Source organism: Nerophis lumbriciformis, linkage group LG03, assembly GCF_033978685.3.
Source record: "Nerophis lumbriciformis linkage group LG03, RoL_Nlum_v2.1, whole genome shotgun sequence".
In the NCBI taxonomy this organism is placed as follows: Eukaryota; Metazoa; Chordata; class Actinopteri; order Syngnathiformes; family Syngnathidae; genus Nerophis; species Nerophis lumbriciformis.
This window is the reverse complement of record NC_084550.2, coordinates 69,107,624-69,122,500: the sequence shown is the minus strand read 5'-3', so window position 1 is coordinate 69,122,500 and position 14,877 is coordinate 69,107,624. Positions and strand designations below refer to the sequence as shown.

Genomic DNA, 14,877 nt, shown 5'->3' with positions numbered 1-14,877 from the left:
ACCTATCTGAGTCAGTATTAGTCTGATATCAGTACGCCACTAACACATAAAAACGATGTCATCTAAAAGGTGGCGTTTCAGGTCGTTAGCTTATGTTTTTGTCAATCAGAACTGTTCCGTGTTGTCTTAGACCGCATCTTGTGCATGTTATGGATTTTATTATTGATTTAGACTTGTTGTTGTTGTTTATCCTGGCTTACGTAGTGATTTTTATGTTGCATCAAGAGTGGCTTTAGGCAATTTGTTGCCGCCTACTTCCTCATTCTCGTCATTATGCATGTTGCCAATTGCAGAACCTGCACAATGTGCTTTCCGTTTGCTACCACAATAATAATTGCAGTCTTTCGGCTCAACATTTACAGATGATTTTGTCTTTCTAGTTCCATTTCAACCCCGCACAGTCGGTGCTGGTGGTGGAAGGGGAGGACCAAGACAGTATCAACACGGCCATGACTAAAGTGTCCTACATAAACTCTCGCCAGTTCCCCACGCCAGGCCTTCGACGGCTGCACATCGCCACCACCGTACTGTAAGTCCTTCTCACTCTGCTTGTGAGCCCATATCATACTTGCCAACCTTGAGACCTCCGATTTCGGGAGGTGGGGGGTGGTGGGTGGGGGCGGGGGCGTGGTCGGGGGTGGGGTGGGGGGCGTGGTTGGGGGCGTGGTTAAGATATATATATATATATATATATATATATATATATATATATATATAAGAAATACTTGACTTTCAGTGAATTCTAGCTATATACAGGTAAAAGCCAGTAAATTAGAATATTTTGAAAAACTTGATTTATTTCAGTAATTGCATTCAAAAGGTGTAACTTGTACATTATATTTATTCATTGCACACAGACTGATGCATTCAAATGTTTATTTCATTTAATTTTGATGATTTGAAGTGGCAACAAATGAAAATCCAAAATTCCGTGTATCACAAAATTAGAATATTACTTAAGGCTAATACAAAAAAGGGATTTTTAGAAATGTTGGCCAACTGAAAAGTATGAAAATGAAAAATATGAGCATGTACAATACTCAATACTTGGTTGGAGCTCCTTTTGCCTCAATTACTGCGTTAATGCGGCGTGGCATGGAGTCGATGAGTTTCTGGCACTGCTCAGGTGTTATGAGAGCCCAGGTTGCTCTGATAGTGGCCTTCAACTCTTCTGCGTTTTTGGGTCTGGCATTCTGCATCTTCCTTTTCACAATACCCCACAGATTTTCTATGGGGCTAAGGTCAGGGGAGTTGGCGGGCCAATTTAGAACACAAATACCATGGTCCGTAAACCAGGGTGCCTTGTCATCTGCTGGTGTCGGTCCACTCTGTTTCCTGAGATCCAGGGTCAACGCAGCCGTCTACCAGCAAGTTTTAGAGCACTTCATGCTTCCTGCTGCTGACCTGCTCTATGAAGATGGAGATTTCAAGTTCCAACAGGACTTGGCGCCTGCACAAAGCGCAAAATCTACCCGTGCCTGGTTTACGGACCATGGTATTTCTGTTCTAAATTGGCCCGCCAACTCCCCTGACCTTAGCCCCATAGAAAATCTGTGGGGTATTGTGAAAAGGAAGATGCAGAATGCCAGACCCAAAAACGCAGAAGAGTTGAAGGCCACTATCAGAGCAACCTGGGCTCTCATAACACCTGAGCAGTGCCAGAAACTCATCGACTCCATGCCACGCCGCATTAACGCAGTAATTGAGGCAAAAGGAGCTCCAACCAAGTATTGAGTATTATACATGCTCATATTTTTCATTTTCATACTTTTCAGTTGGCCAACATTTCTAAAAATCCCTTTTTTGTATTAGCCTTAAGTAATATTCTAATTTTGTGACACACGGAATTTTGGATTTTCATTTGTTGCCACTTCAAATCATCAAAATTAAATGAAATAAACATTTGAATGCATCAGTCTGTGTGCAATGAATAAATATGATGTACAAGTTACACCTTTTGAATGCAATTACTGAAATAAATCAAGTTTTTCAAAATATTCTAATTTACTGGCTTTTACCTGTATATACATATATATATATAAATAAAATAAATACTTGTATTTCAGTGTTCATTTACAAACTACATCTCACAAACACTTTAGAGTTAGGCTCCACCATCAGAATGTGTACTTAAACTTATAAAGATCACATGGCTATTATTCAGTGAGTTGATTCACCAAAACTAACCTGTTATACAGGAGGAAAAAGCACACAGGACGTTTCAATTGTTCACAGACTGGTCGCGCTCATCAGAATGACAAGACACTTCCGGTCTGCAGGCGATAGCATTCAATTGGGAAGAAACGCCCTACTGCCCCCTACTGACCAATGTGAATACTGATAAATGTGTAATGACAGCTCCAAAAACGAATTCAAACCACAAAATAAAAATAAATAAATCAACACAAAAATGTGACACATTATGGGTGGGTCACATATGCATGTACAGTAGATGGCAGTATTGTCTTGTTTAAAAGTGTCACAACATTGCTGTTTACGGCAGACGAACTGCTTTACGGTAGACACTGTTGTTGTGTGTTGTCAACACGTCACTCAGGTCCGCCTGAATTTCGGGAGTTTTTCGGGAGAAAATTTGTCCCGGGAGGTTTTCGGGAGAGGCGCTGAATTTTGGGAGTCTCCCGGAAAATCCGGGAGGGTTGGCAAGTATGGCCCATATTGTAGTGTTTTTCACCATTTTGAATATGTCTCAGAGGTCCCACAATAGTGCAAGGAATATCTTTGATATAATTGTTCAGCTTGAAAGTTAGCAGCTTCCGCGTCTGACAGTTGGCATGAGAGCTCCAGGATTTATGATGTGTAGTGAAGCCTGCTCATTCACTGTGCTGTGTGAAGGGGGGTGTATACACAGGGTGGGTCCAGGTGTTTCCTTCATGTTGTCACAGAACCTCAGAACCGATCGTTTGCCTGCTTTTGCTCCCTAAAATGAAGCCAACAACGGAAGGAGATGATAGATTTTTCTCACGTTCGGTGCTGAAATACATGCCCGAGGGACAATGCTGAAGAAACATCATTAAATAGTCAATGTTGCATAATATGGAGCCGGGCTATTTCCATTCTGCTGTTATTTCTGTTCCGTGCACTTAAGTTGGCGTGCAGACGAAGGAGAGGTGCTCAGCTCAAGCCTGTCTGTTTACGTTCACTTAGTGGTAATAACGTGTCTCCAGGCCTCCGATAAGTGTGGTCGGATGTGGCGGTGCGCAACGTGTTCTCGTAAGCCCAACCCCTCTGAGAGGTGCATAAACTGTCTCCCTCTCACAAGTCCTTAAACTGACTGAATGGTTCTGTGCTTGCACATTTGTAAAGTGGACTGAAGCTCTTGTTTGCAACAGACACGGTCCCTTGAAGGACCTGGTGACTGTGAACCATCTGACCACAAGGGACCTGGGGACTGTGAACCATCTGACCACAAGGGACCTGGGGACTGTGAACCATCTGACCACACGGTCCCACCTGGTGACTGTGAACCATCTGACCACACGGTCCCTTGAGGGACCTGGTGACTGTGAACCATCTAACCACACGGTCCCTTGAGGGACCTGGTGACTGTGAACCATCTAACCACACGGTCCCTTGAGGGACCTGGTGACTGTGAACCATCTGACCACACGGTCCCTTGAGGGACCTGGTGACTGTGAACCATCTAACCACACGGTCCCAAGGGACCTGGTGACTGTGAACCATCTGACCACACGGTCCCTTGAGGGACCTGGTGACTGTGAACCATCTGACCACACGGTCCCACCTGGTGACTGTGAACCATCTGACCACACAGTCCCACCTGGTGACTGTGAACCATCTGACCACACGGTCCCCAAGGGACCTGGTGACTGTGAACCATCTGACAACACTGTCCCTTGAGGGACCTGGTGACTGTAAACCATCTGACCACACGGTCCCTTGAGGGACCTGGTGACTGTGACCCATCTGACCGCACGGTCCCACCTGGTGACTGTGAACCATCTGACCACACGGTCCCTTGAGGGACCTGGTGACTGTGAACCATCTAACCACACGGTCCCACCTGGTGACTGTGAACCATCTGACCACACGGTCCCTTGAGGGACCTGGTGACTGTGAACCATCTAACCACACGGTCCCTTGAGGGACCTGGTGACTGTGAACCATCTAACCCCACGGTCCCTTGAGGGACCTGGTGACTGTGAACCATCTGACCACACGGTCCCACCTGGTGACTGTGAACCATCTGACCACACCGTCCCCAAGGGACCTGGTGACTGTGAACCATCTGACCACACGGTCCCTTGAGGGACCTGGTGACTGTAACCCATCTGACCACACGGTCCCACCTGGTGACTGTGAACCATCTGACCACACGGTCCCTTGAGGGTCCTGGTGACTGTGAACCATCTGACCACACGGTCCCTTGAGGGACCTGGTGACTGTGAACCATCTGACCACAAGAGACCTGGTGACTGTGAAACATCTGACCACACGGTCCCTTGAGGGACCTGGTGACTGTGACCCATCTGACCACAAGGGACCTGGTGACTGTGAAACATCTGACCACACGGTCCCTTGAGGGACCTGGTGACTGTGACCCAGCTGACCACACGGTCCCACCTGGTGACTGTGAACCATCTGACCACACGGTCTCACCTGGTGACTGTGAACCATCTGACCACACGGTCCTTTGAGGGACCTGGTGACTGTAAACCATCTGACCACACGATCCCTTGAGGGACCTGGTGACTGTGACCCATCTGACCACATGGTCCCACCTGGTGACTGCGAACCATCTAACCACACGGTCCCTTGAGGGACCTGGTGACTGTGACCCATCTGACCACACGGTTCCTTCAGGGACCTGGTGACTGTGAACCATCTGACCACACGGTCCCACCTGGTGACTGTGAACCATCTGACCACACCGTCCCTAAGGGACCTGGTGACTGTGAACCATCTGACCACACGGTCCCTTGAGGGACCTGGTGACTGTGACCCATCTGACCACACGGTTCCTTCAGGGACCTGGTGACTGTGAACCATCTGACCACACGGTCCCACCTGGTGACTGTGAACCATCTGACCACACCGTCCCCAAGGGACCTGGTGACTGTGAACCATCTGACCACACGGTCCCTTGAGGGACCTGGTGACTGTAAACCATCTGACCACACGATCCCTTGAGGGACCTGGTGACTGTAACCCATCTGACCACACGGTCCCACCTGGTGACTGTGAACCATCTGACCACACGGTCCCTTGAGGGACCTGGTGACTGTGAACCATCTGACCACACGGTCCCTTGAGGGACCTGGTGACTGTGAACCATCTGACCACAAGGGACCTGGTGACTGTGAACCATCTGACCACACGGTCCCTTGAGGGACGTGGTGACTGTGAACCATCTGACCACACCGTCCCCAAGGGACCTGGTGACTGTGAACCATCTGACCACACGGTCCCTTGAGGGACCTGGTGACTGTAAACCATCTGACCACACGGTCCCTTGAGGGACCTGGTGACTGTAACCCATCTGACCACACGGTCCCACCTGGTGACTGTGAACCATCTGACCACACGGTCCCTTGAGGGTCCTGGTGACTGTGAACCATCTGACCACACGGTCCCTTGAGGGACCTGGTGACTGTGAACCATCTGACCACAAGGGACCTGGTGACTGTGAACCATCTGACCACACGGCCAAGGGACCTGGTGACTGTGAACCATCTGACCACAAGGGACCTGGTGACTGTGAAACATCTGACCACACGGTCCCTTGAGGGACGTGGTGACTGTGAACCATCTGACCACACCGTCCCCAAGGGACCTGGTGACTGTGAACCATCTGACCACACGGTCCCTTGAGGGACCTGGTGACTGTAAACCATCTGACCACACGGTCCCTTGAGGGACCTGGTGACTGTAACCCATCTGACCACACGGTCCCACCTGGTGACTGTGAACCATCTGACCACACGGTCCCTTGAGGGACCTGATGACTGTGAACCATCTGACCACACGGTCCCTTGAGGGACCTGGTGACTGTGAACCATCTGACCACAAGGGACCTGGTGACTGTGAACCATCTGACCACACGGCCAAGGGACCTGGTGACTGTGAACCATCTGACCACAAGGGACCTGGTGACTGTGACCCATCTGACCACACGGTCCCACCTGGTGACTGTGAACCATCTGACCACACGGTCCCTTGAGGGACCTGGTGACTGTGAACCATCTGACCACACGGTCCCTTGAGGGACCTGGTGACTGTGAACCATCTGACCACAAGGGACCTGGTGACTGTGAACCATCTGACCACACGGCCAAGGGACCTGGTGACTGTGAACCATCTGACCACAAGGGAACTGGTGACTGTGAAACATCTGACCACATGGTCCCTTGAGGGACCTGGTGACTGTGAACCATCTGACCACACGGTCCCTTGAGGGACGTGGTGACTGTGAACCATCTGACCACACCGTCCCCAAGGGACCTGGTGACTGTGAACCATCTGACCACACGGTCCCTTGAGGGACCTGGTGACTGTAAACCATCTGACCACACGGTCCCTTGAGGGACCTGGTGACTGTAACCCATCTGACCACACGGTCCCACCTGGTGACTGTGAACCATCTGACCACACGGTCCCTTGAGGGTCCTGGTGACTGTGAACCATCTGACCACACGGTCCCTTGAGGGACCTGGTGACTGTGAACCATCTGACCACAAGGGACCTGGTGACTGTGAACCATCTGACCACACGGCCAAGGGACCTGGTGACTGTGAACCATCTGACCACAAGGGACCTGGTGACTGTGAAACATCTGACCACACGGTCCCTTGAGGGACGTGGTGACTGTGAACCATCTGACCACACCGTCCCCAAGGGACCTGGTGACTGTGAACCATCTGACCACACGGTCCCTTGAGGGACCTGGTGACTGTAAACCATCTGACCACACGGTCCCTTGAGGGACCTGGTGACTGTAACCCATCTGACCACACGGTCCCACCTGGTGACTGTGAACCATCTGACCACACGGTCCCTTGAGGGACCTGATGACTGTGAACCATCTGACCACACGGTCCCTTGAGGGACCTGGTGACTGTGAACCATCTGACCACAAGGGACCTGGTGACTGTGAACCATCTGACCACACGGCCAAGGGACCTGGTGACTGTGAACCATCTGACCACAAGGGACCTGGTGACTGTGACCCATCTGACCACACGGTCCCACCTGGTGACTGTGAACCATCTGACCACACGGTCCCTTGAGGGACCTGGTGACTGTAAACCATCTGACCACACGGTCCTAAGGGACCTGGTGACTGTGAACCATCTAACCACACGGTCCCTTGAGGGACCTGGTGACTGTAAACCATCTGACCACATGGTCCCTTGAGGGACCTGGTGACTGTAAACCATCTGACCACATGGTCCCTTGAGGGACCTGGTGACTGTAAACCATCTGACCACATGGTCCCTTGAGGGACCTGGTGACTGTAAACCATCTGACCACACGGTCCCTTGAGGGACCTGGTGACTGTAAACCATCTGACCACATGGGGAGAGGCCAAATGGCGAAAGCTTGCAAACACAGAGCAACAAGTTCCACTATGCTTTTTTTGTATCTCTCTTTTATAGCTTTGTGGGTCAGTGTATTAGGTCAGGGTTCTTAACTTTTTTCACCTCGACACCCAACATTTCCACTCAAACATCAACACAGAATTAGTCATCTTGATTCAATCATTGTTTCCAACTTAATGGTATGAAAGCATGTGTTAGTCACAAAGGTTATTATCAAGGCTTAGGTCAGGCTGATTGTAAATGAAAACCTGTCTGGTCCTTTTATTCAGCTCCTTGTCAATAAGGGTGGATTTGACCTTTTTAAAAGTTTATTATTGTAGCAATATGGTTGTTAATGTTACGGATTTCTGATCGTTTGGGAGGATTTTACTTTTTCAAATGTTTGTTATTGTAGCAATATGGTTGTTAATGTTAAGGATTTATGATCGTTTGGGAGGATTTTACTTTTTTAAATGTTTATTATTGTAGCAATATGGTTGTTAATGTTAAGGATGTCTGATCGTTTGGGAGGATTTTACTTTTTTAAATGTTTATTATTGTAGCAATATGGTTGCCTCACCTGCCTCTAGTGACTGCACGTCATTGAAAAGTAGCATATATTAATGCAGTATGAAGAAGAATGTTTTAATGTAGACACATAGAATCATCATACTGCTGTGATTATATGCATCAAGTGTTCATTCAAGGCTAAGGCAAAATATCGAGATATATATTGTGTATCGCAATATGGCCTTAAAATATCGCAATATTAAAAAAAGGCCATATCGCCCAGCCCTAGTCTTAATCCTTTTGTATGTGGTTTATACTTTCCTCAACTTTTTTTTAAAAGCCTAACCAGGGACGAGGGTTGCAAATTAGCCTGCGGCTATAAGTCTTATGTACTTTGACATTGGTTACCTGTGGGCAGAGGTGGGTAGAGTAGCCAGAAATTGTACTCAAGTAAGAGTACTGTTACTTTAGGGATTTATTACTCAAGTAAAAGTAAGGAGTAGTCACCCAAATATTTACTTGAGTAAAAGTAAAAAGTATGTTGTGAAAAAACTACTCCAGTACTGAGTAACTGATGAGTAACATACACACACACATATATATATATATATATATATACATACATATACATTGATATATACAGTATATAATTTATATGTATTTATTTTGCTGTTTTTGTTTACATGTTAAAGATGTTTTAATGAATATACATGCATGTTTAACATATAGATTCCTTTCTTTCATGAAGACTAGAATATAAGTTGGTGTATTACCTCATTCTGATGACTTGAGTTGATTGTAATCAGACAGTAGTGCTGATAACGTCCACGTTTTCAAATGGAGGAGAAGAAAAGTTCCTCCTTTCTGTCTAATACCACATGAAAGTGGTGGGTTTTTGGCATCTTATTTGTCCAGCTTCCATATTCATTTTTATACACTTTACAAGAAATATATTGGCGTCAAACTCCTTAGCTTGCTAGCTTGTTTGCGCTGGCTTTCGGAGACTCTTGTTTTGAAAGCGCAGGCGCGATGGAGCGGCACTTTTATTGTGAACACAGGAATTGTGCAGTCAGTCTTTAGGCTTTTGACGGGATGTACGGTTGAAATAAAGAAGTATCTTTTTTCCTTCACACTTTTGATTGATTGATTGGAACTTTTATTAGTAGATTGCACAGTACAGTACACATTCCGTACAATTGACCACTAAATGGTAACACCCCGACAAGTTTTTCAATTTGTTTAAGTCAGGTCATGTGACCACCTGGCTCTGTTTGATTGGTCCAACGTCACCAGTGACTGCATCTGATTGGTGGAACGAAGTGAAAGGTCACCAGTAAGGCAGGCACTTTGAAGGTCTGTCTGACAGACCAAAACAAACAAAGCGTGCATTAACAGATCGATAAAAATTAGTAGCGAGTAGCGAGCTGAATGTAGATAAAAGTAGCGTTCCTTCTCTATAAATATACTTAAGTAAAAGTAAAAGTATGTTGCATTAAAACTACTCTTAGAAGTACAATTTATCCCAAAAGTTACTCAAGTAGATGTAACGGAGTAAATGTAGCGCGTTACTACCCACCTCTGCCTGTGGGTAGCAATGTTTCATTGTACTGTCCCTGTCAATTAAACACATCAATAAATAAAATACATATCTGTGTGTGTCAGGTGTTTTGGCGAGGACGCGTGTCTCTCCATCCCGGACGTCAAGGCGGTCGTCGTGGTCCATCCGCCCAGCGAACCGAGAATCACCATCACAGGATCCAATCGACTCGTCAGGCCTGCCGCTGACCTTCGGAGCCCAGTGGGCGTGGCGCCTTTCAAGGAGCTCCACCTCACCAGTACAGTAATGAAGGGCGACGGCTTCGCTGGATGTGAGACGTTGCACGTGCAGGAAGTGTCTGCCCCGCAACACTCTTGATTTCCCCACCATTATTCTGTCTTGCAGCTCGCAGGCCAGGTGTGACGGAGGTGATGCACAACTTGGACTACTGCGATATCCTGGTGATCGGGGACGAACTGGACCCAGAAAGAGAGAGCCTACTCATCCATCACAGCGCCTTGTTGGGAAAACACCTCGACGCCACCAACTCCACCTCTGGAATATCGATATATGGTACGCATTGTTACCTGCATACACGCACACGCTTAAAGGGGAACTGCACTTTATTTTGGAAGTTTGCCTATCAGTCACAATCGCTATTAGAGACAAGAAGACAAAAGATTTTTGTTGTTTTCGCTTCCTGACATATAAAAATCGTCTCGTTCTCGGTTGCCAGTGAAGTGTATTTATGGTCTTGTCATCCTCGTCCGGACAGAAGGGCGACACGGCCATACTTGCCAACCTTGAGACCTCCGATTTCGGGAGGTGGGGGCGTGGTCGGGGGTGGGGTGGGGTGGGGCGGGGCGTGGTTAAGAGGGGAGGAGTATATTGACAGCTAGAATTCACCAAGTCAAGTATTTCATACATATATATATATATATATCTACATCCTGAAAATATGCAAACAAAGCTGTGTTTAGATAATTGATACTTCAAACTTGCATAAATAAATATTAAGGAATATAACATAACTTGGCTTCTGAGAGTTTCAAAATGTAATGAATAAAATGCTAAAGATGTTGATAAACGAGCAATTATTTTAATAATTAAATATGGTCATTTTAAAATAATTATTATGATCATTTAAAATCAATTATTTCATACATGTTGCATACTTGGCCATCAGCGATACAGGTGCCCCCGTATAAATAACTTTAAAACTGTTAGAAATATGCGCCACACTGTGAATCCACACCAAACAAGAATGACAAACACATTTCGGGAGAACATCCGCACCGTAACGCAACAGAACAAATACCCAGAATCCCATGCAGCACTAACTCTTCCCCACCCCTCCCCCCTCCGTGCGTCGGTTGAGGTGGGTGGGGTTGGGAAGGTGGGGGGGTTTGTATATTGCAGCCCGGAAGAGTTGGGGCTGCATGGGATTCTGGGTATTTGTCCTGTTGTGTTTATGTTGTGTTACGGTGCGGATGTTCTCCCGAAATGTGTTTGCCATTCTTGTTTGGTGTGGATTCACAGTGTGGCGCATATTTCTAACAGTGTTTAAGTTGTTTATACGGCCACCCTCAGTGTGACCTGTATCGCTGTTGGCCAAGTATGCTTTGCATTCACGTGTTATGTGACTGGGCCAGCAGTCGCTGGACTGGGTGAAAAGCGGACGTGACGATTTTTGGGAGGGGCACTGAAATTTGGGAGTCTCCCGGGAGGATTGGCAAGTATGAGAATTAGCGGTGAATGCGGTGTTACCGCGGCACCGCCGCTGAATATAATCGGCGGGCCAGCTCTAGTGTTAATTTGATATCGCCTCAAGGGCCAAATGAAATTACACGACGGGCCAAATTTGGCCAGAGTTTGACACCCATGATCTACAATAAAGGAGCAGGGAAGCAAGGAAGCAGCAGACCACTCCATGACGTAAACATCTCGTCGTCTTTCGTAAAATCTTACACTCTTCCGCCCTTCTTGATTTCCTCTCCGGGAACTCTGAAGAAACCTTCTTCCTTTTTGTCATGTCTGTGTAATCATGTTTTGTTTTAAGTCATGTTTTGTTTAGTTTCTGGCTTTTCACTCCCTTGTCTTGTTTGCATGATTACCCATTAGTTTCACCTGTTCCACGTTTGGACTCATTGTGCACTCTTGTTTGTCACCATAGCAACCATTAGTTTTCACCTGTCACGTCACGCACCTGTTTCACGTTTTGAGTCACGCACCTGCTTTCACTAATCATGTCCATAGTATTTAAGTTCATTCATTTTCTGTTGTTCGTCCTGACGACATCCCCGCATTTATGCTCCTGCACACTCTCCACACCCTGATGACCCTTGCTACTCTTTTTTTCATGCCGGTTCCATGCCAAATAAGTTTTTGTTTATTAAGCCACAGTTAGTGTTTTGTTTAATTGTTCATAGTTTCTGCCAATGTTCAAGTTTTGTGTTTATAGTCTAGTTTTGTACATCCGCCTTGAGCGGCCTTTTGTTCTTTTGTTAGTGTAAAATAAATAATGTCTTCACCTTCACGCCATGACCAGTCCAATTCACTTGCACCTCGGGAGAACAAACCAAGCCATAGTCCTAGTCTTGACACTTTTCGCGTTTTGAAAATGCCGCCGAGTACCCAATGACCACCGTTCATATCGAATGAGCCGGATGTGACGTCACGTGAATCCAAACAATACCCCGAAACATTTTCTCTTAAGTTTCGTCTACTTGTATGTATTTTTGTAAGTATTTGATATGTGTATTATTGTTTACCAGTATATAATGGATGTTGTTTTAAATATAGATGCGGGCCGCACGGTGAAAAGAGCGCTTAGCATGTTAGCCTCACAGTCAGATGGGTTTAAAATCCCCACTTGTGTGTGTTAGGTGTGGACTCCATGGCCCACTACGAGCAGGCCCTGCGTCAGGTGCGCTACAGGAACTGGCGACCTGCCACCTTGACGGAAAGACGGTTCAGACTCACCTGCTCTGAACTCAACGGTCGTTACACCAGCAACGAGTTCATCCTGGAGGTTCCTCTTCCTGTTTTTCAGCACAACTCAACCTTTTTGTCCTTTCATTTAGCTCCCAAATGGCTTTATATACCGTCCAGTAGCTCATTTTCTGTTGTCTCCATCTTACAGACACACATTTTTGTATTTGTTACCTTCTTGAGACCTCCGAAAAATGCCTCCCTTTTTAGGACCAGCCTTTCTAGATATATAAAGATGTGTATTTACAACATTAATAATATATACATACTATGCAAATATAAACAAGCTTGTTGTGAAAAATGAGTTGGAATTTCACAAGAAAAAGGTCACAATTTCACAAGAAAAACTTAGAATGTTGGCAGTATTATAATAAAAGTCATAATTTTACTCGACACAAGTCAACATTTTACAAGAAAAACTACAAATTTGTGGAATATTATAATAAAAGTTGGAATTGTACTCAATAACATTCGCAATTTTACAAGAAAAGCTTAAAATGTTGGCAATTTTATGAAAACAGTCGTAATTTTACTCGACAAAAGCCACAATTTTATAAGAATACTTTAAAATGTTGGCAATATTATAATAATAATCGGAATTTCACTTGGCAAAATTATGACAAAAGTCATAATTTTACTCAAAAAATTACACTATTTTACATAAAAGAGTAATAATTTTACGAGAACATATTGCAATATTACAGAAACAGAAAGAATATGAGAAATTGTTCCTAATTTTGTAAGAAAAAAGTCGACACATTGTGAGAAAAAGACTGCTGTTATTTAATTTATTTATTTTTTGTTTGTAATTGGTTTTTAATCTTCATTATTTACTTGAAGTTATTACAGTATGTCTCTATATACATATTTATTTTATTTTATGAATTTTGACCAAAGGGGGGCGTATTTCAAGTTCTTACACACACATGTTATTTCATATGTTGACCAGAGGGGGAGCACTTTTAAAAGCGACACACAATCAATTTGAAAAATCCCTCCTTTTTGGGACCACCCTCATTTTGATAGATGTCACCAGCAGGGGTGCAAATGAGACATTCTCTATTAGATGCAATGTTATTGGGACCATGATTTATGTCATCACTTGTTCACACCTCCTCATATGGAAGATACTTTTTCTTCTTCATGTCTCAAGAAGGGTAGAAATACAAGAACACACACACACTTTTGTATTTGTTACCTTCTTGAGACCTCCCAAAAATGCCTACCTCTTTAGGACCAGCCTTTCTAGATGTATAAAGATGTGTATTTACAACATTAATAATATATACATACTATGCAAATATAAAAAACCTTGTTGTGAAAAATTAGTTGGAATTTCACAAGAAAAAGGTCACAATTTCCCAAGAAAAACTTTGAATTTTGGCAGTATTATAATAAAATTCATAATTTTACTCGACACAAGTCAACATTTTACCAGAAAAACTGAACATGTGTGCAATATTATGATAAAAGTTGGAATTGTACTCAATAACAGTCCCAATTTTACAAAAAAAAGCTTAAAATGTATGAAAACAGTCGTAATTTTACTCGACAAAAGTCACAATTTTCTAAGAACACACTTTAAAATGTTGGCAATATTATAATAATAATCGGAATTTCACTTGGCAAAATAATGACAAAAGTCATAATTTTACTCAAAAGATTATACTATTTTACATAAAAGAGTAATAATTTTACGAGAACATATTGCAATATTACAGAAACAGAAAGCATATGAGAAATTGTTCCCAGTTTTATAAGAAAAAAGTCGACATATTGTGAGAAAAAAACTGCTGCTTTATTTATTGTGTTGAATTTTTTGTTGTAATTGGTTTTTAATCTTCATTATTTACTTTAAGTTATTACAGTATGTCTCTATATACATATTTATTTTATTTTATGAATTTTGACCAAATTTCAAGTTCTTACACACACATGTTATTTCATATGTTGACCAGAGGGGGAGCACTTTTAAAAGCGACACACAGTCAATTTGAAAAATCCCTCCTTTTTGGGACCACCTTTTGATAGATGTCACCAGCAGGGGTGCAAATGAGACATTCTCTATTAGATGCAATGTTATTGGGACCATGATTTATGTCACCTCCTCATATGGAAGATACTTGTTGATGTCTCAAGAATGGAAGAAATACAAGAATACACGCGCAAAAACACACACCGAACAGCGCACACACACACACACATTCTTGTATTTGTTACATTCTTGAGACCTCCGAAAAATGCCTCCCTTTTTAGGACCAGCCTTTCTAGATATATAAAGAT

The 14,877-nt window shown here is 44.4% G+C and overlaps 1 protein-coding gene across 1 annotated transcript in view; it reads left to right on the top strand.

Moving 5' to 3' along the window:
- Positions 1–14,877, top strand: part of clstn2a (calsyntenin 2a) — a 628,752-nt gene that overhangs the window by 597,436 nt on the left and 16,439 nt on the right. Inside the window, exons 12-15 of the mRNA XM_061941840.2 lie at positions 381–529; positions 9,729–9,934; positions 10,009–10,176; positions 12,489–12,634. Coding sequence (XP_061797824.2) covers positions 381–529; positions 9,729–9,934; positions 10,009–10,176; positions 12,489–12,634 — 669 coding nt within the window. The remainder of the gene's footprint in view (positions 1–380; positions 530–9,728; positions 9,935–10,008; positions 10,177–12,488; positions 12,635–14,877) is intronic.